This window comes from Trachypithecus francoisi, unplaced genomic scaffold (genome assembly GCF_009764315.1).
Source record: "Trachypithecus francoisi isolate TF-2019V2 unplaced genomic scaffold, Tfra_2.0 Lachesis_group2, whole genome shotgun sequence".
Lineage (NCBI taxonomy): Eukaryota > Metazoa > Chordata > Mammalia > Primates > Cercopithecidae > Trachypithecus > Trachypithecus francoisi.
This window is the reverse complement of record NW_022681465.1, coordinates 75121837-75142284: the sequence shown is the minus strand read 5'-3', so window position 1 is coordinate 75142284 and position 20448 is coordinate 75121837. Positions and strand designations below refer to the sequence as shown.

The 20448-nt window shown below is 41.7% G+C and overlaps 1 protein-coding gene across 2 annotated transcripts in view; it reads left to right on the top strand.

Annotated features, from left to right (window-relative positions):
• Nucleotides 1-452: 452 nt before the first annotated feature.
• The window catches only part of TTC33 (tetratricopeptide repeat domain 33), a 43658-nt gene continuing 23662 nt past the window's right edge, over nt 453-20448 (top strand). The window contains exons 1-2 of one of the 2 annotated variants that reach the window (XM_033179444.1): nt 453-604; nt 10200-10421. In XM_033179444.1, coding sequence (XP_033035335.1) covers nt 10201-10421 — 221 coding nt within the window. In that variant the 5' untranslated portion in view covers nt 453-604; nt 10200. Of the gene's footprint in view, nt 605-628; nt 821-10199; nt 10422-20448 lie in introns of those variants that run through there. The other variant, XM_033179445.1, reaches the window with a different exon arrangement.

Genomic DNA, 20448 nt, shown 5'->3' with positions numbered 1-20448 from the left:
GACATGACGCACAGCTACGTTCAGGCCGTAATTCTGCCTTCCGGGTCCAACTCACTTGTAACTTTCACGTGAAGGCTGCAGTTCAGCCTCGAGCCTCCCTGATTAGCTTCCCCGCCCCGCCGCCTCGAGCCCTTTATAACCGAGTTTTGCCTAGCTGTTCTCTGCGTCTGGCCGACCTCATCAGCTAGGCTATAAACCCCTTTGGGGCAGGAGCATATCCTAATCCTTTGAATCCCGTAAATTCGTTTTCCCCTCACCTTGTTCCCCACTGACTGGACGCGACGCTGCGCGGTACCGCGAGGGCGGCTCCTCTTTGTGCGCTCCTCAGCCCGCGCAGCGTCATTTTCCCGCGCTCCTGCGCTGCGGTCACTCAGCGCTGCTGTTAGAGGGCGCGCCCAGCCGCGTGGCCCTGATTACTACAAATCCCAGAAGGTCATGCGGTGGGGGCGGCCGCGGTGACTTCTGGGATTTGTGGTCCCGGAGAAGGGATTGGCGGAGGAGAAAGACAGAGTCGTCTTTCCTTTGCCTTCTTCTGTGGACTGTTCGAACGCCCCGGGGTGGGCCAAACCCTTTTCTTAGGAAACCAGGGATCCAGGGCAGGCAGGTAGGAATTTGGGCGTGATAATTTCTGCTTCCAGTGGGCAAGAATGTAAACACGGGGACTCGGGAGGCGTTATCAGGTAACTGGGGCTGCCCGGTCGGCGGTGGAAGCTGAGGAAGAGGAGGAAAACGAGGCGAGTGGGTGCTGTGATTAGGGCTGAAAGGACCTTCTGAATAGGAGTAGAAACCCGACGGGATCCGGTAGAGCCTGTTCGCTAAGGTTGGTCTCCAGGGACAAGCGAGTCTGGGGGTCGGGCCCGCAGTGGCACCTTCGCCAGGCTGCGAGGTGGGAGGGGCGGGTCGAGCCGGCCGCTGCCCGCTGGAGAGGTGTCTGCGGCCCGGGGCGGTCCGTGCACGCGCAGGTGACGTCCGGGGCAGCCTTTCTGAGCATTTTTATTATTGTTGACCAATGAAGGGAAAGTCGCTAATACTGGTTTTTCTCTTGCGGTGGCATTTTTGGGTAAATCGTTTCTTGGATTCCTCACCTCCGAATACCTCGTTCTACCCAGAAGGATGCTGTTGTGATTTCCTGATCTTGTTCATGTAGTGGTTTTTCCCTTTGGGTACTGCATCCTCAGACACAGTCAAGACAAGCCCTCTCTGGCAGCTGGGTAAATGTCAAGCCGTCAACAGTTATTCAGCGCCTACTATAGGGATCATTGTAACAGTACAGGAATTTAGAATACAGCGTCGTTGTTTAGAATTGTTATGCCATTCCTGAAATATAATCCTGTATAAAAGGTTGAATTTGTCTGGTTTCATGAGTTTAACATGAACATGAAACCGGTGTGATTGTGGTTTACCCACATGGTTTCTTATTCTGGTAAAAACATGTTAAGTCTAGGATGTTGGCACCTCGTGCTTCTAACTAGACTTAGGAAACCCTCCTTCATAAGAAGTTTTAATTTCATGTTCAGATAGTCACAGAGGAACACTAAACTCGTACGGCTTAAGATATCTGAAACAACTGGGAGTGTTAAATTTTCCAATGCAGAAAGTGCTTTGCATGTTCTAGGATTCACACACCTTTTTAAGCCTGGCTAAGTTTTCTTCAAAGCTTAAGTCCTCCAGAAAGCCTCACGTGTCCCTTCTCTGATGTCATGGCATCCTTTGTTTACTCTCTTGTAGCACTTATCGTGTATTGAAATTGACTGTACTCTGTGGTTTCCAGACACTTTTGAAGAAAATATAAAACTTCGCTAATGGCCTTGATAACAGATTCATGCTTTTACACCGTAGTGGGCCCTTGATCCTACTGTTTGGTATCTCTATTTATCCTTTGTTGCTTTTCCTTATCTCCACAGTGACTATTTTAGATCTTTTCGGTTTTTCTCAAGAACTCAGATATGTTATTTACCTTTTTCTTTGAGCAGGTGACTAGCCGCTGTTTGCTGGAGAAACGTGAAGCTTAGGGCATGAAATTCCTCATTTTCCTTTCCCTCCATCCCTGAACTTGCCTGTATGTTTCACTCAGTATTAACACTTCTTTTTGTCTGAGAGGAATGTATTTTTGTCTCCCTCTTTCAGGTTAAACTTGTCAATTGCTAGTGGCATCAGGCCCCCCACACCCTCATTACCTCATTCTGTCCTGGCCTCTGCAGCCTCTGATCTCTAGAAGGTCTCAAGGGATCTGTGGAGGAGAATGACCCAAACACCTGAGGCAACAGTGTGCATGGTTTTTTCACATATGGTTGACAACCACCACCTTGGGCCTTAACCTGTACTTGTCCCCAGCATTTATAACAGTGGTTTGGGTTGGAAGATGGGGAGGGTAATCGGAGTCTGAATGACCTATGAATTTAAAAAAATCTGTAGGTCTGTTTCTCACTTTTTCCTTTCCTTCCCACCCTATCACAGCCCCTCATATAATCTACAGATCTGATCAATGATTTTTTATAATTTTTTTTCCTTTGATCAATGATTTTTATTGTAATTTGCCTCCAGTAAACACACTAGGTTTCCTTTAGTATTAGTAGGGTTCCCACAGTGCCTGGTGCCTCACATTATGAATAAAGAAAGTTTCATTTGGAAACTTGAAACCGGAAAACGTGGTCATCATTCTTGTTACCATTAGGGATAATCATAAATACAAGACTTTTTAAAAAATCTTGTCTTACACTGATATCTTGTGAGTCTTTCCTAATGATCTGTATTTTCTCAGGTTGTCCTCACTGTGTGCCTTTTAACTTCTGTTCCATAATATCCACGCTTCCCGTTTTCAGCCATCTTCCCCTATGATACTTATAATCATCTTCAAACATGGGAAACTCATTCTCCTATATTACGATCAGTCTGGGGAGAGAGTTCGCATTGTCCTTATTCCCCAGCATAATTTATAATCCATTAGTCCTCCATGTTTAAAAAAAAAAATCTCAGTTCCTGTAGAAAGCTTGTGGTTCACCTATATCAGCCTGTGTATTTCTTTCTTTCTTTTTTTTGAAATGGAGTTTTGCTCGTGTCGCCCAGGCTGGCGTGCAATGGCACAATCTTGGCTCACTGCAACTTCTGCCTCCCAAGTTCAAGTGATTCTCCTGCCTCAGCCTCCCAAGTAGCTGGGATTACAGGCATGCGCCACCATGCCCGGCTACTTTTTGTATTTTTAGTAGAGACGGGGTTTCACCATGTTAGCCAGGCTTGTCTTGAACTCCTCACCTCAGGTGATCCACCCGCCTCTGCCTCCCAAAGTGTTGGAATTACAGGCGTGAGCCACCGTGCCCAGCCCAGCCTGTATATTTCTTGATTGCTGTGATTTATTGGATCTCTCTCATATTCATTAAGAACTCAGACATATGACTCACAATTTTCCTACCCCTCCAAATTCTGCCATTATCGTAGATCTTTCCATGTGAATGACCTCACAGCCACCCTCACTTTTTTTCTCACCTTCCTTCTAGTGATTACAGGGATCATTTTATTGTGCTTCACTTTATCACACTTCATAGAGACTGTGTTTTTGCACATTGCAACTGTACGGTAACCCTGTGTCGAGCAAATCTTTTCGTGCTATTTGTCCAATGTGCACTTAGTGTCTCTGTGCTACATTTTGGTAATTCTTGAAATATTCCAGGCTTTTTAATTATTACTATATCTGTTATGGTGATCTGTAATCGATGATCTTTGGTGTTAACAGTCGTAATCATTTTGGGCTGCCATGAACCATGCCCATATGAGATGGTGAACTTAATAAATGTGTGTTTTTTTTTTTCTTTTTTTTTTTTTTTTGAGACAGAGTCTCGCTCTGTCGCCCGGGCTGGAGTGCAGTGACCGGTTCTCAGCTCACTGCAAGCTCCACCTCCTGGGTTTATGTCATTCTCCTGCCTCAGCCTCCGAGTAGCTGGGACTACAGGCGCCTGCCACCTCGCCCGGCTAGTTTTTTGTATTTTTTAGTAGAGACGGGGTTTCACCGTGTTAGCCGGGATGGTCTCGATCTCCTGACCTTGTGATCCGCCCGTCTCGGCCTCTCAAAGTGCTGGGATTACAGGCTTGAGCCACCGCGCCCGGCCATAAATGTGTGTTTTAAATGCTGTACCACCAACTGGCTATTCCCATCTCTCCTCTTCTCCTTGCGTCTCCCTGTTTCCTGAGACACAACAATATTGAAATTAGGCCAGTTAATCCTACAATGCCCTCTAAGTGTTCAGGTGAAAGGAAGACATCTCTCATTTTAAATCAAAAGCTAGAAATGATTTTAAGAAGACATGTTGAAAGCCAATGCAGGATGAAAGCTAGGCCTGTTGCACCGAACAGCCAAGTGGTGAATGCAAAGGACAAGTTCTTCAATGAAATTGAAAGTGCTACTTCAGTAAACACACAAATGATAAGAAGCAAAAACAGCTTTATTGCTAATATGGAGAAGCTCTGAGTGGTCTAGATAGATCAAACCAGCCACAGTATTCCCTTAAGCAGGAGCCTAATTTAGAGGAAGTTTCTAACTCTTTTCAATTCTGTGAATGCTGAGGGAGGTGAAGAAGCTGCCAGAGTAAAGTTTGAAACTACTAGAGGTTCGTTTATGAGGTTTAAGAAGCCATTTTCATAACATGAAAGTGCAAAGTAAAGCAGCACATGCTGATGTTATCCAGAAAAGATCTAGCTAAGATAATTGATGGAGTTGGCTACACTAAATGAGATTTTCTTTTTTCTTTCGAGACGGAGTCTTGCTCTGTTGCCCAGGCTGGAGTGCAATGGCATGATCTTGGCTCACTGCAACCTCCACCTCCTGGGTTCAGGCGATTCTCCTGCCTTAGCCTCCTGAGTAGCTGGGGCTACAGGTGTGCGCCACCCACGCCCAGCTAATTTTTGTATTTTTAGTAGAGACAGGGCTACACCATGTTGGCCAGGATGATCTTGATCTCTTGACCTTGTGATCCTCCCACTTTGGCCCCCCAAGTGCTGAGATTACAGGTGTGAGCCACTGCGCCCGGCCACAAGATTTTCAAGGTAGATGACACAGCTTTCTATTGGAAGAAGATACTCTCCAGGGCTTTCATAGCTGCAGAGAAGTCAATGTTTGGCTTTAAAGCATCAGAAGACAGGCTGACTCCTTAAATTGAAGTCAGTGTCTATTTACCATTCTCAAAATCCTATTGTCCTTGAGAATTATGCTAAATGTACTTTGCCTGTGTTCTATAAATGGAACAACAAAGCCTGGATGATGGCACATCTGTTTACAGCATGGTTTACTGAATATTTTAAGCCCACTGTTGAGACCTGCTCGTGAAGAAAAGATTCCTTTCAAAATATTGCTCATTGACAGTGCACCCTGTCATCTGAGAGTTCTAATGGAGATGTACAAGATTAATGTTGTTTTCATGCCTGTTAACACAGCATCTTTTCTGCAGCCCATGGATCAAGGAGTAATTTTCACTTTCAAGTGTTACTATTTAAGAAATACATTTTGTAAGACTGTAGCTACCATAGATAGTGATTCTTCTGCTTCATTTGGGCAAAGTCAATTGAAAACTTTCTGGAAAAGATTCTAATTCTAGATAACCATTAATAATATTTGTGATTCATGGGAGGTGGTCAAAATATCAACATTAACAGGAATTTGGAAGAAGTTGATTACAACCTTCATGGATAACTTTGGGGGTTCAAGACTTCAGTGCAGGAAATAACTGCAGATGTGGTGGAAATAGTAAGAGAACTCAAATTGGAAGTGGAGCCTGAAGATGTGACTGAATTCCTGCAATCTCATGATAAAATTTGAAAGGATGAGGAGTTGCTTCTTGGAGGTGAGCAAAAAAAGTGGTTTCTTGAGATGGAATCTACTCCTGGTGAAGATACTGTTAACATTGTTGAAATGACAACAAAGGATTTAGAGTACATTATATAAACTTAGTTGATAAAGCAGTGGCAGGGTTTGACAGTATCAAATCCAATTTTGAAAGAAGTTCTACTGTGGGTAAAATGCTACCAAATAGGATTGCATGCTACAGAAAAATTTTTTATGAAAGGGAGAGTCAGTCGATGCAGCAAACTTCATTGTTGTCTTTTTTTTTTTTTTTTTGAGACAAAGTCTTACCCTTGATTTGCTTTCCAGGAAACTGATTTGCTTTCTAGGAAACTGATTTGCTTTCTAGGCTCACCAGGGTGAGTATTAAAGGACCAGCGAGTAGGCAAGGCTAGGAGCAAAACTGCAAATTTATTTTTTGGTCAGCCAGCTTTGTGGGGGAGGGGTGAGGTCCGTCCGTCTCTGGCAGGGGAGGCCAAGGGAGTCGCCGGTGGAGCTCTTGGGCGAGGTTCCTAATGCAGTCCCGACAGGAGTGGGGGCTGAGGAAGTTCGCCCTCCGTGCCTGCCCTGAGTGGCTTTTATGTCCTGGGCCTGGGAGTGGGCGGGCAGTGGGCGGGACATAGGCGGGTCGGGGCGGGCGGTAGGCGTGGCTAGGCGGGTTCCGGTTTTTCTCCGTTGGAGGTCGGGTTACGCCTGCGCGGTCGACCTGTGTCTTTCCCCGGCGCGGGAAAGTTGATGGTGAAGAACCCGGAACTGTGCCATCTTGCCTCCGTTTGTCCAAACAACCCTGTCGCCCAGTGTGCCAGGGTGGAGTCCAGTGGCACGATCATGGCTCACTGCAGCCTTAATCTCCTTGGTTCAGGTGATCCTCCCGCCTCAATCTCCTGAGTAGGTGGGACTACAGATGTGTACCACCACGCCTAATTTTTACAAATTTTTTGTAGAGATGAGGTTTTGCTGGTCTCAAGCTCCTGGGCTCAAGACCTCTACCTGCCTTAGCCTCCCAGAGTGCTAGGATTACAGGCGTGAGCCAACATGCCTGACCACTGTTGTCTTATTTTAAGAAATTGTCACAGACACCCCAGCCTTCAGTAGCCACCACCCTGATCAGTTAGCAGCCATCAACATTGAGGAAAAGCTCTCCACCAGTAAAAAGATTAGGACTTGCTGAAGGTTCAGATGATCATTGGGATTTCTCAGCAATAAAGTGTTTTTAAATGAAGGCATATACTTTTTTTTTTTTTTTTTGAGACAGAGTTTCGCTCTGTTGCTCAGGCTGGAATGCAGTGGTGCGATCTTAGCTGGGATTACAGGCACAGGCCACCATGCCCGGATAATTTTTGTATTTTTAGTAGAGACGGGGTTTCACCATGTTGGTCAGGCTGGTCTCGAACTCCTGACCTTGTGATCTGCCCGCCTCAGCCTCCCAAAGTGCTGGGATTGCAGGTGTGAGCCACTGTGCCTAGCAAGACGTACATTTTTATATCTCGATCTCCTGACCTCGTGATCCACCCGCCTCGGCCTCCCAAAGTGCTGGGATTACAGGCTTGAGCCACCGCACCGCAAGACGTACATTTTTAAAGATGATGCTATAACACTTAATGGACTATGGTATAGTGTAAATGTAACTTTTATATGCATAGGGAGACCAAAGCATTTGTGTGACCCACTTTTTGATATTATTCACTTTATTGCAGTGGGCTGGAACTGACCGTGCAACAACTCTGAGATAGGCCTGTGCTTATATATCACTTCAGCCATGTGCATCAGTAATGAGGATCTTGAAACCTGCTCGAACTTAATGCACTCTTTCAATTCTCTCCCTCCCATACTCCCACAATGCCCATTCTTTGGTAGTTTCATAAAGCCCTCTGATTCGTTGCTTTTCTTTACGTTTTTTGGTTCATTGCTTTTTTTCTCTATTTCTCTAGTTGATCATTTGATCCAAATCTCCTTGTGGTTATAGACTCTTTTAAGAATGGAATGAAACCTTAAACACTATTCTCCAAAATGTACACAGATATAAAGAATTTTATACAATTAATATACAGTTCCCGGTGTTTCTCAGTATCCTGAAGACCATGTATACAACTAGTAAATTTTTGGATCCTTCAGTTAATCTCTTCTCTCAATAAATATTTGTTGAATTATTTCAGGATTTCCATTAATTTTGTTTTATCATTTATCCTGTCTTTATTTCTTACATTTGTATATCGTTGCAGATTTACTGAGAAGTTCAGCATCTGTTATTTATTTATTTATTTTTTTGAGATGCAGTTTTGCTCTGTTGCCCAGGCTCACTGCAACCTCTGCCTCCCGGGTTCAAGCAATTCTCCTGCCTCAGCCTCCCAAGTAGCTGGGATTATAGGCATGTACCACCATGCCTGGCTAATTTTTGTAGTAGAGATGGGGTTTCATCATGTTGTCCAGGCTGGTTTCAAACTCCTGACCTCAAATGATCCATTGGCCTTGGCCTCTCAAAGTGCTGGGATTACAGACGTGAGCCACCATACCCAGTCAGCATCTGTTATTTTAAAATTTACCCAATAATTTTGTGAGTTAAGTCATTTACCAAGTTTGAATCTTTTAAAACCTTTTTATTTTGGAAAGTTTTAACACATATGAAAGGAAAAAGTACAATGACCACTATGTACTCATCACTCAACTTCATTAGTTATCAATTAAAAGCAATCTAACTTCATCTATATTATCTCTTCTATTGTACTCCCAACCTCCACTGATTACTTTGAAACAATTTCTAGATGTCTTATAATTTCATATGAAATATTTCAGTTTGTATTTCTAAAAGCTAAGGTTCTTTTTATAAGCATAATTACAATACTATTATCACACCAAAGAAATAATAGCCGTAATTTGCCAGGTGCAGTGGCTCACACCTGTAATCCCAGCAATTTGGGAGGCTGAGGTGGGTGGATCACCTGAGGTCAGGAGTTCAAGACCAGCCTCACCAACATAGTGAAACCCCATCTCTACTAAAAATATAAAATTAGCCGGGCGTGGTGGCGCATGCCTGTAATCTCAGCTGCTCTGGAGGCTGAGGCAGGAGAATCGCTTGAACCTGGAAGGCAGAGGTTGCAATGAGCTGAGGTTGCGCCATTGCACTCCAGCTGGGGGAATGAGCGAAACTCCATCTCAAAAAAAAAAAAAAAAAAAAAAAAAAGCAGTAATTCCTTAATATCATCAAATATCAAATCAGTGTTCCCATTCCTCCTTTTTCATAAATGTTTCCTTCTGGCTGGGTGTGGTGGCTCACGCCTGTAATCCCAGCACTTTGGGAGGCCGACGCGGGTGGATCTCCTAAGGTCAGGAGTTTGAGACCAGCTTGGCTAACATGGTGAAATCCTGTTTCTACTAAAACTACAAAAAATTACCTGGGCATGGTGGCACATGCCTATAATCCCAGCTACTTGGGAGGCTGAGGCAGGAGAATTGCTTGAACCTGGGAGGCGGAGGTTGCAGTGAGCAGAGATCATGCCATTGCACTCCAGCTTGGGCAACAAGAGGGAAACTTTGTTTCAAAAAAAAAAAAAGTTTTCTTCTCATTGGGTTTTTTGAATCAAGAGTGAAACAAGATCCACAGGTTATGTTGGTTAGTATGTCTCTTAAGTCTCTCTTAATCTAGGGGTTACTTCCCTTCTTTCTCTTCTTTCTTTTCTGGCGGTTTATTTCTTGAAGAAACCAGCTTTATTTTCTTTTAGTTTCTGTTTTTTGCTATCTGCATCTCTGATGTGTTATTGAACATGGTTCACTTTATCCCGTATTTCTTCTAAAATGGTAGAGGCCTGATCTGACTCAGTGTTAATTTTTGTAGGAGTACTTACTTCGTGAGTGGCATGCTGCCTCCATCAGGAGGTGTGTGATGTCTAGTTGTCTTTCTTAGTGATGTTAGTGGCCATTGATGATTATTGCCTACAGCCACTACTTCGGGTTGAAAAATGGTGATAGTCTAATCCTGTTATTTCCTCTTTACCTATTGGTTGGAATACTTCCATAAAAGACCAAATTTTGGGCCGGGCGCGGTGGCTCACACTTGCAATCCCAGCACTTTGGGAGGCCGAGGTGGGTAGATTACCCGAGGTTGGGAGTTCAAGACCAGCCTGGTCAACATGGAGAAACCCTGTCTCTAGTAAAAATACAAAAATTAGCTGGTGTGGGTGGAGTATGTGTGTAATCCCAGCTACTCGGGAGGCTGAGGCAGAAGAGTTGCTTGAACCTGGGAGGTGGAGGTTGCGGTGAGCCGAGATCGTGCTACTGCACTCCAGCCTGGGCCACAAGAGTGAAACTCCATCTAAAAAAAAAAAAAAGAACCAAGTTTGAATTTTAAAGCTGTTTCTTTTTAATTTTCCAGAATGGCTTCCTTTGGGTGGAAGAGGAAAATTGGTGAGAAGGTCTCAAAGGTCACTTCCCAGCAGTTTGAAGCTGAAGCTGCTGATGAGAAGGATGTAGTTGACAACGATGAAGGGAACTGGCTTCATGCCATTAAACGTAGGAAAGAAATTCTTCTTGAAGGCTGTGCTGAGAAAAGTAAACAGCTGAAGGACGAAGGAGCCAGTTTGGCTGAAAATAAAAGGTATGTATGTAAAGTTTTTTTTTTTTTTTTTTAATGGAGAACAGCTTACATTTTCTAGCTCAGTGTCAGTAATGGGATGAAGAGTTATGACTTTGATAAATTCATGTTTTTAAAATCTATTTTAGGTGCTAAATTAATCAAAGAAATAAGGTGTTTCAAAGTCATCTGAAAAATGAGAGTTTGTAAAATAGTTTTCAGGATGCAATGAAAGTTTGTAAAATAGTTTTCAGGATGCTAATTATGTTCCTGCTTTGCTGTCATTTTTGTTGTGCCTAAAGAAAAGTAAATGCTAAGTAAAATGTAATTCAAGTGATTGGTCAGTAAAAGGTGGTCTTATCACTGGAAACTTTCTGCTTATGACATTATGTATCAGGTAAATTAGGCATTTCCTGAATAGCTTTGAGGGCATGTACATTAAAAAAACAGGGATTTAATTATTCTTTGCCATTTACTTATTATATACTTGAATAAATATGACTTGCTGTACAGGAATTTGATAATAACTTCATTTATTTTTAGCCCTTCCTTACCTAAGTTGTTCCTATATGCACCCATTTCTTTTTTCCTTTCCTCTTTTTCTTACTTTTTTTTTTTTTCGTTGTTTTTTTTGAGACAGAATCTCTCTCTGTCGCCGGGGCTGGAGTGCAGTGGCCGGATCTCAGCTCACTGCAAGCTCCGCCTCCCGGGTTCACGCCATTCTCCTGCCTCAGCCTCCCGAGTAGCTGGGACTACAGGCACCCGCCACCTCGCCCGGCTAGTTTTTTGTATTTTTTAGTAGAGACGGGGTTTCACCATGTTAGCCAGGATAGTCTCCATCTCCTGACCTCGTGATCCGCCCGTCTCGGCCTCCCAAAGTGCTGGGATTACAGGCTTGAGCCACCGCGCCCGGCCTTTTATTATATTTTAATATAAAACTTAAAATGGTGCTTAAGGTATGAAATACTAGCATCTCAAATTGGGAATAAAGGGTGGAAAATAAATAGCAATCAAGATCAATTAACTTAACTACCTAATGTTAGGTTGTGAATTCTCATTTGTGGTATTTTAGGCATAAAGATTTTTATCTTATAGAACTCTGTAAGATTGACTAGTGTGTCTTAGAAGAAAACCAAATGTAATTCCTTAATTATGAATACTTTGAGTACATCCATAAAACATCTTTAGAAACTCCTGTAAATGCCTGTTAAAAGTTCATTAACTTTGCTGTTTTCCTGGACCACACTAATGTGTGGAAGGAAAAGCTGTTCTGTTATTGCCATTGGATTCCCTCTGAATTTCCTGTGACAGAGAAGAGAGATCAGCATCGTAGACAAACACAGTAACTTTTATTTTCTGCCTGTATGTCGAAAGATTGAGTCATTTCACTAAAACCAGTGGGATTGGATGCTTTGTTTTGGATGGAGAACACTATAACATGATTAAGTTTTTTGCTCTTTAGCATTTATTTTTGAGTAATGTATATACTGCTTTAGAAAATAATTAAAAGATATATGTTTTTTTGAGGTGGAGTCTTGCTCTGTCGCCCAGGCTGGAGTGCAGTGGCGTGATCTTGGCTCATTGCAACCTTCTCCTCCTAGGTTTAAGTAATTCTTCCTGCCTCAGCCTCCCAAGTAGCTGGGATTACAAGTGTGTGCCACCACACCCAGCTAATTTTTGTATTCTTAATACAGGTGGGATCTCGCCATGTTTGCCAGGCAGGTCTCGAACTCCTGACTTCAAGTGATCTTCCTGCCTCGGCCTCCCAAAGTGCTGACATTACAGGTGTGAGCCACCGTGCCCAGCCAAAAAATATTTAACAGGCTATTAAACTTGATTGAAAGTAATATAAGGAAGAATAATTAAATTAGATTTAAAAAAGACTGAGTCCCTGCCTACCAAATCAACTTCATCTTAAACTGCGCTTGTTTTCACTATATTTTAGCCAGATGGGCCTTCTTCATTTTTTTGAACATAGTTATTGTACAACTTTGTGTTATGACTGTCTGAAAACCTTTTTTCTCTGGTTTTCTGATGTCTGTCTTCCTGTCCTTTGGATTTCTGCTCATTTGTCATTTTCTCAGCAGTTCCCTCTCTGATTACCAAGTCTGAAGTAACATCCCTTACTCACCCTTTTTCTATTACATCAGCCCATTTCGTTTTTTAGCATTTCTCCCTTTTTGAAGTTACTGTATACACTTATTTAATGTGTTTAGTGTATTTTGTTTATATGTTGTTTTTCTTCTGTAGGAATGTAAGCTCCAGGATAGTAAGGAATTTATCTAACTTGTATAGTGTCTTCAGCTCTTAGAATAATTTGTGGTACTTACTAGGCCCTCAGTAAATATTTATAAAGCTGTGACGTTTTTGGCTATATTATGGCTAAAAAGGTTTTTGTAAGCTAGCTACCATTTACTGCATGATATCTATTGAATATACATTTAAGAACTCCAAATTAGAATATAGTATTCTGAAAATATATTTTATTTCATACCCAAACCACAAAGGGCCTTTGGGACTAAAATTTTCTCACCTTCCTCCCGAATGAGAATATGGCACTTGATAATAATTGCTCTATTCTGGGTCTTATTCTTTTTCTCTTTTTTTTTAATTTCACAAGGATGGCAGAATTCTTTTTCTCATAACTCTTACTCTTCCCATTCCCCTGTTGTTCTGTGTACAGAAGGCTTTGTTTATACAATAGGAAAATAACAGATTGTACAATGTAGTAATTATGGTCTGGGCATTAGTGCCAGATGGCCTTGTTTCTTATACTAGTTCTGCTGTTGACTAGCTCTGCAATATTAGGCAAGTTATTCAGCCTCTCTGTATTTAAGTGTCCTTTTCTGCAAAAAATATCTACCTCATAATGCTGTTGTGATGACATGAATTTACATATGCAATGTACTTAATATATTGCCTGCCACATAGTAAATACTCAGTAAATATTAGTTATTATTATTATTACTATTATAATGGTCCTAATATTCTGTGTCCTTGATTGGCTATATATTTCTTCACTTGCAGTTGCCTCATGGGGTTCTTTTTTTTTTTTTTTTTTTTTTTTTTGAGACAGAGTCTCGCTCTGTGTCCCAGGCTGGAGTGCAGTGGCCGGATCTCAGCTCACTGCAAGCTCCGCCTCCTGGGTTTACGCCATTCTCCTGCTTCAGCCTCCGGAGTAGGTGGGACTACAGGCGCCCGCCACCTCGCCCGGCTAGTTTTTTGTATTTTTTAGTAGAGACGGGGTTTCACCGTGTTAGCCAGGATGGTCTCGATCTCCTGACCTCGTGATCCGCCCATCTCGGCCTCCCAAAGTGCTGGGATTACAGGCTTGAGCCATCGCACCCGGCCTGTCATGGGGTTCTTATAAGGCTGAAATCCAATAATGGATACAAAAATACTTTAAAAATTAGGCATGGATTTCTACAGCCATGAGAGCGTTTCTAGAACTAGACCTGGATGGCCCCAAACAACTAGAAAATTGGACAAAAGATATAAAAAAACTGTTTTCAACCATTGGACAATAGTCAGCATAGGACTCTTATCTTTGAGAGAAGGGGCAAAAACAAGATGATCCCTATGAGCTTCCTTAATTTCTTCTTTTTCTTTTTTTTTTGAAACAGAGTCTTGCTCTGCTGGCCAGGCTGGAGTGCAGTGGCACAATCTCGGCTCACTGCAACCTCTGTCTTCCAGGCTCAAGTGGTTCTCCTGCCTCAGTCTCCTGAGTAGCTGGGATTACAGGTGTGTGCCACCACACCTGGCTCATTTTTGTATTTTTAGTAGAGATGGGGTTTTACCATATTGGCCAGGCTGGTTTTGAACTCCTGACCTCAGGTAATCCGCTGTCCTTGGCCTCGCAGAGTGCTGGGATTACAGGCATGAGCCACCGCGCGTGGCTGAGCTCCCTTAATTTCTACCTGAAGGTAGTCTCCAGGGAATGGGCACATGGAAGAGGAAACCAGATAGACCACAGTGGTCTTACTGAGTGAGGAGATGGAGATTGGACTTTGGAGAGGACGACACAGCCTGAAGTTGCAGAGTAGAGTACCAGAGAAGAGGAAGCTACTCAGAGAAAAAGCTCCAGAAGTCTATGAGGTCCCTTTGAGTCTTTGTTGAACATTAGGCCATGCAACTATGGGGGAATTTCTGTAAATCCAGAGAAAATGATTGAGAAGTTGTAAGCTGAACCATTCCCAGCATTCATGCAGAGCAGAGAGCTATTCAAGCTTCAACCATTCAGAATGGAGTGTCTTTGATGGTCACCAGAAATATTTACTGGAGTCACAGGGGGTTATTTCTTAGTAGAATGACTACACTATCCCTGGAGGGAAGGCTACTCCAGACCTTCCCTAGAAAAGCTTTAAAAATAGGTTTTGAAGGGTTCAAACTGATACTTTCAAACTTGACTGCCTGCCAGAATAGAGCCCAGTATTTTTAGTCAACAGTGTAATGTTTAAAATATTCAGCATCTAATAAAAACTTACTAGACATACCAAAGAGTCGGAAACTGTGACCCATAAATAGGAGACAAATCAGTCAATAGAAACAGATTCAGAAATAACATAGATGATGGAAGTAGTGTACAAAGAGGTTAAAATGGTAATATAACTATATTCAGATAATTAAAGGGAAACAAACATAATGAGGAGTGAAATGGAAGATATATTAAAAAAGGAACATCTAGAAATGAAAAATACGATATCTAAAATAAAAAATATACTGAACAGTTATGCTAGTCTGGGTCCTTCTAGAAGCACATGCCAAGACTGGCTTAAACATGCAAATATTTCATTAGGGGAATCACTGTATGAGAGGACATGGGGTGGGAACTGAGTAAATCTGGGAGAGCTATGCTTGTCTGACCCCCAGTGAAGGGGAGAGGGAGGGAAGGTTGGATGGAAATGTCTTAGGCTGTCATATAATCTAAAGACAGTTGGACAATACCTTGGATAGTCCTAAAGTCAGAGTTGTCCCTCATTGGAGTCCCATGCCCCTCAGAAGTGAACTGGTCTTCTTATTTCTGCTACTTCCAGTTAATGTGGAGAAAAGCCATGAGATATTTATCCTTGCTGCAAATGTGGCCATGGATTTCAGAGTGTAGCAGCTGAGGTCAGCTGGAGGTCTATGCAAGATAATCGAATGACATCATTAAAGTTTTGAAGGAAAGTAAAACTGCCAACTTAGAATTCTTTGTACCACAAAAATATCTTTCAAAAATAAAGGCAAAATAACTTTATTGGACAAACAAAAGCTAAGATAACCCATTACCAGTAGGCCTGGACTTCAAGAAATATTAAAAGAGGCCAGGCATGGTGGCTCAAGCCTGTAATCCCAGCACTTTGGGAGGCCGAGACGGGCGGATCACGAGGTCAGAAGATCGAGACCATCCTGGCTAACATGATGAAACCCCGTCTCTACTAAAAAAAATACAAAAAACTAGCCGGGCATGGTGGCGAGCACCTGTAGTCCCAGCTACTCGGGAGGCTGAGGCAGAAGAATGGTGTAAACCCTGGAGGCGGAGCTTGCAGTGAGCTGAGATCCGGCCACTGCCCTCCAGCCTGGGCGACAGAGCGAGACTCCGTCTCAAAAGAAAAAAAAAAAGAAATATTAAAAGAAATTATTTAGGTAGAAGGAAAATCATACCAGATAGAAATTTGTATCTAAGTAAAGAATGAAAGGGTTCTGGAAGTGGTAAACATGGGTAAGTATGAAGACTGATTTAAAAAGCAATTAAATTCTTTAAAAAGATGATTGATATTAAATAACGGCAACATTTTGCAAAATTATATAGAAGTAAATATATAACAATTGTAATAGAAAGCATGAAGGGATAAATGGAATTATATTGCTCTTAGGCTGTTATGTTGTATTCAAACTTAGACCCTAGAGAAACCATTAAAAAATAGTAAAAGACTTATAAGCCAATAATGGGGTTAAATAAAACAATTAGAAGCTGAATACTTTTTTTGTTTTTTAAAAAAGCATCATTTGGCCTGTAATCCTAGCACTTTGGGAGGCCGAGACGGGCGGATCACGAGGTCAGGAGATCGACACCATCCTAGCTAACACGGTGAAACCCTGTCTCTACTAAAAAATACAAAAAACTAGCCGGGCGAGGTGGCAGGTGCCTGTAGTCCCAGCTACTCAGGAGGCCAAGGCAGGAGAATGGCGTAAACCCGGGAGGCAGAGCTTGCAGTGAGCTGAGATCCGGCCACTGCACTCCAGCCCGGGCGACAGAGCGAGACTCCATCTCAAAAAAAAAAAAAAAAAAAAGCACCGTTTGTAGTATTATTCCCAAATCTAAAATTGTTAGGAAAAAAATTCAGCAAAACATGTATAAGAACTATATGAAAACTACAAAATGTTGCTGAAATGTTAAAAGACCTAAATAAATCAATAAATATACACTATACTTGTATTAGTTTGTCCCCACACTGCTATAAACAAATACCTGAGACTGGATAATTTATGAAGAAAACAGGTTTAATTGGCTCACGGTTCTGAGGGCTGCATAGGAAGCATAATGTTGGCATCTACTCAACTTCTGGAGAGGCCTCATGAAAGCTATAATCATAGCAGAAGGCAAAGGTAGGAGCTAGCACTTCACATGGCTGGAGCAGGAGGAAGAGAGAGTGAGGGGAGTGGGAGTGCGACACACTTTTAAGCAACCAGATCTTGCAAGAATTCACTATCGTGAGAACAGTACCAAGAGGGAAATCTGCGCCCATGATCCAATTACCTCCTACCAGGCCCCACCTTTAACGCTGGGGATTACAATTTGACATGAGATTTGGGTGGGGATACAGATCCAAACCATATCAATGCTTATAGATTGGAAGACTGTATTTTGTTAATACATCAGTTCTCCCGAAATTGATCTGTAAACTCAGTGCAGTTCCAATCAAAATCCCAGCAAACTTGCGTTTGAGATAATTGACAAACTTATTCTAAAATTTATGTGGAAATGCAAAGAATCTAGACTAGCCAAAAGAATTTTATGAAGTAAAACATACTTAGGGAACTTACATTACTTAATTTCAACCCTTACTGTGTTTTTGAATGTTATACCTTCATAGTACTAAAGATAGACATATGTGGATCAATGAAAATAATCTGTGATACAGAAATGACTCACATGTATGTGGTCAGTTGATACAAATGAAAACTTCTGGTTTTTAAAAGGCTTGATTGAGAACATGAAAAGTCAGGCCACAGACTGGGAGAAAATATTTCCAGTACCTATATCTGACATAGGACTTGTTTCCAGAAGATAGAAGAACTTTTTTTTTTTTTTGAGACGGAGTCTCGCTCTGTCACCCAGGCTGGAGTGCAGTGGGACGATCTCGGCTCACTGCAAGCTCTGTCTCCCGGGTTCACGCCATTCTCCTGCCTCAGCCTCCCGAGTAGCTGGGACTACAGGAGCCCGCCACCACGCCAGGCTAATTTTTTGTATTTTTAGTAGAGACGGAGTTTCACCGTGTTAGCCAGGATGGTCTCGATCTCCTGACCTCGTGATCTGCCCACCTTGGCCTCCCAAAGTGCTGGGATTACAGGCATGACCCACCGCACCCGGCCTATAGAAGAACTCTTACAACTCAGTAGGAAGAAGACAAGGTATTCATGTAAAGAATAGGTAAAAAGTTGGAGCAGATACTTCACAAAAGAAAATATATGAATGACTAAGAAGCATACGAAAAGTTGCTCAACATTATTAGTCATCAAGAACTTTCAAATTAAAACCACAATGAGATACTATTACCTAGTTACTAGAATGCTAACATTGAAATGATTGACAGTATCAAGTGTTGGCAAAGATATGAAGCAAGTTAAACTTTTATACATTGCTCTTGAAAATGTAAAATAGCTTTACCTCTTTGGCAAACTGTCTGGTTGTTTCACTTATTTCATTTTATTTTATTTTTGGGATGGAATCTTGCTCTGTTGCCCAGGCTGGACTGCAGTGGCATGATCTCGGCTCACTGCAACCTCCACCTCCCGGGTTCAAGCAGTTCTCCTGCCTCAGCACCCCTGACTAGCTGGAATTACAGGTGCGCACCACCACACCTGGCTAATTTTTGAATTTTTAGTAGAGACGGGGTTTCACTGTGTTGGCCAGCCTGATCTCGAACTCCTGACCTTAGGTGATCTGCCTGCCTTGGCCTCCCAAAGTGCTGGGATTACAGGCGTGAGCCACTATGCTTGGCCTGTTTCACATAAAGTTAAATATATACTTTAATGTACAATCTCACCGTTTTATTCCTAGATACTAACTCAGAAGAAATGAAAACATGTATCCACACAAAGACTGTTCTAACAATGTTTCTAGCAGCTTTATTAATAGTATCCATGAACTGGGACAACCTAAATGTCCATCAGCAGGTGAATGAATGAATAAATTGTGGTATTTCCATACAATAGTATTCTACTGAGCAGTAAAAAGAAATGATTGACATCTCAAATACATTATGCTAAGGGAAAGAAGTCAGAAAGAGTACATACCATCTGATTCCCATTTTATAAATCTGTCTAAAGCCAAATTAATCCACAGTGACAGAAAAAATCAGTAGTTGCCTGGGGTCAGCAGTTGGGGTAGGTTTCCCGAGAAAGGGGCACAGAGAACTTTTTGGATTGACAAAAATGTTCTTTGTTGTGATGGCTGTGGTTGTATTTACATGAGTGTATACATTTCTCAAAACTCATCAAAAAGTATGCTTAAAGTGGACACATTTTTTGATACATAAATTACACATCAGTAAATTTGATTAAAAAAACAGTTTTGAGTGCTTGTCAAATGTAAAATAATTCTATATTTGTTTCATATATCTTTATATGTGTTCATGATGTATTTGTGTTCTGAATTTGCTGTTATGTTGCAAGTTAATTGATAGAAGAGATCATTTAGATTTCAGTAAAATTTCAAATCTGAATGTTACGTATTTTGGGGTCTTGGTTATTTTATCACTCTGTCAGCCTTCTTTAGTAACTCTTGTGCATCACTTGTAGGATAGTAGCAGAAGTCCCCAGTCTTTTTTTTGTTTTTGTTTTTTGTTTTTGAGATGGATCCTCGCTCTGTTGCCCAGGTGGCTGGAGTGCAGTAGCACGATCTTGTCTCATTGCAATCTCCACCTTACAGGTTCAAGAGATTCTTGTCCATCAGCCTCCTCAGGAGCTGGGACTACAGATGTGTGCCACTATGCCCGGCTAATTTTTTGTATGTTTAGTAGAGATAGGGTTTTGTCATGTTGCCCAGGCTGGTCTTGAACTCCTGGACTCAAGTGATCCTCCCGCCTCAGCCTCCCAAAGTGCTGGGATTACAGGCGTGAGCCAGCATGATCAACCTTGAGTGGTTTTTAAATTCAGAAGTCTTACCTTAGAGTATTCATGATTCTTTTTACAAAAATCTGATTTCTACCCAACCCCCAAGAAATTTTAGTGCTTAATAGATATGATATAATGAGTATAGTGGTTAAAAATGTAGATTTTGAAGTCAGATTACCGCCATTCAAATCCCAGCTTTATCATTTCTATCTACATAAACTTTGGGCAGTTATTCTTTGTCAATTTCTACCTCATTGGTCAAATGGTGATACATATCTTATAGAATTTTGGAGGATTAAAGAGCAAAGTCCATGTAAAAGCATGTTACCTAGCACCTAATAAGCACCAAGTGAATGTACTTTAGATATAACAATTTAGGATTTTATATGTTCTTGGTATATTTCCTGCAGTGGTAATATATATATTTTTGTAAATTATTTTGTTCAAATGTCTTTTTCTAGAATTATTACAAACTAGGTTATACCCTCACGGTGTTAGTCCCAACTTTGACATGTTGGCTTTTAAAGTTTCAGCCACTAGATGGTGATATTTGACTGTCTAGCTAACTGGTCTAATTTTTCTCTTAGAATCAGTTGTATGTGTATGAAGCAGGAATATAAATTAGAATTTACCATGCATTTTGTTCTTGTGTAGAAAAGTATACCTACTAATGTAAATCTGAGGGTGATGTTGCTGTGTGACCTACATTCTACAGATTACTCACATCAATATA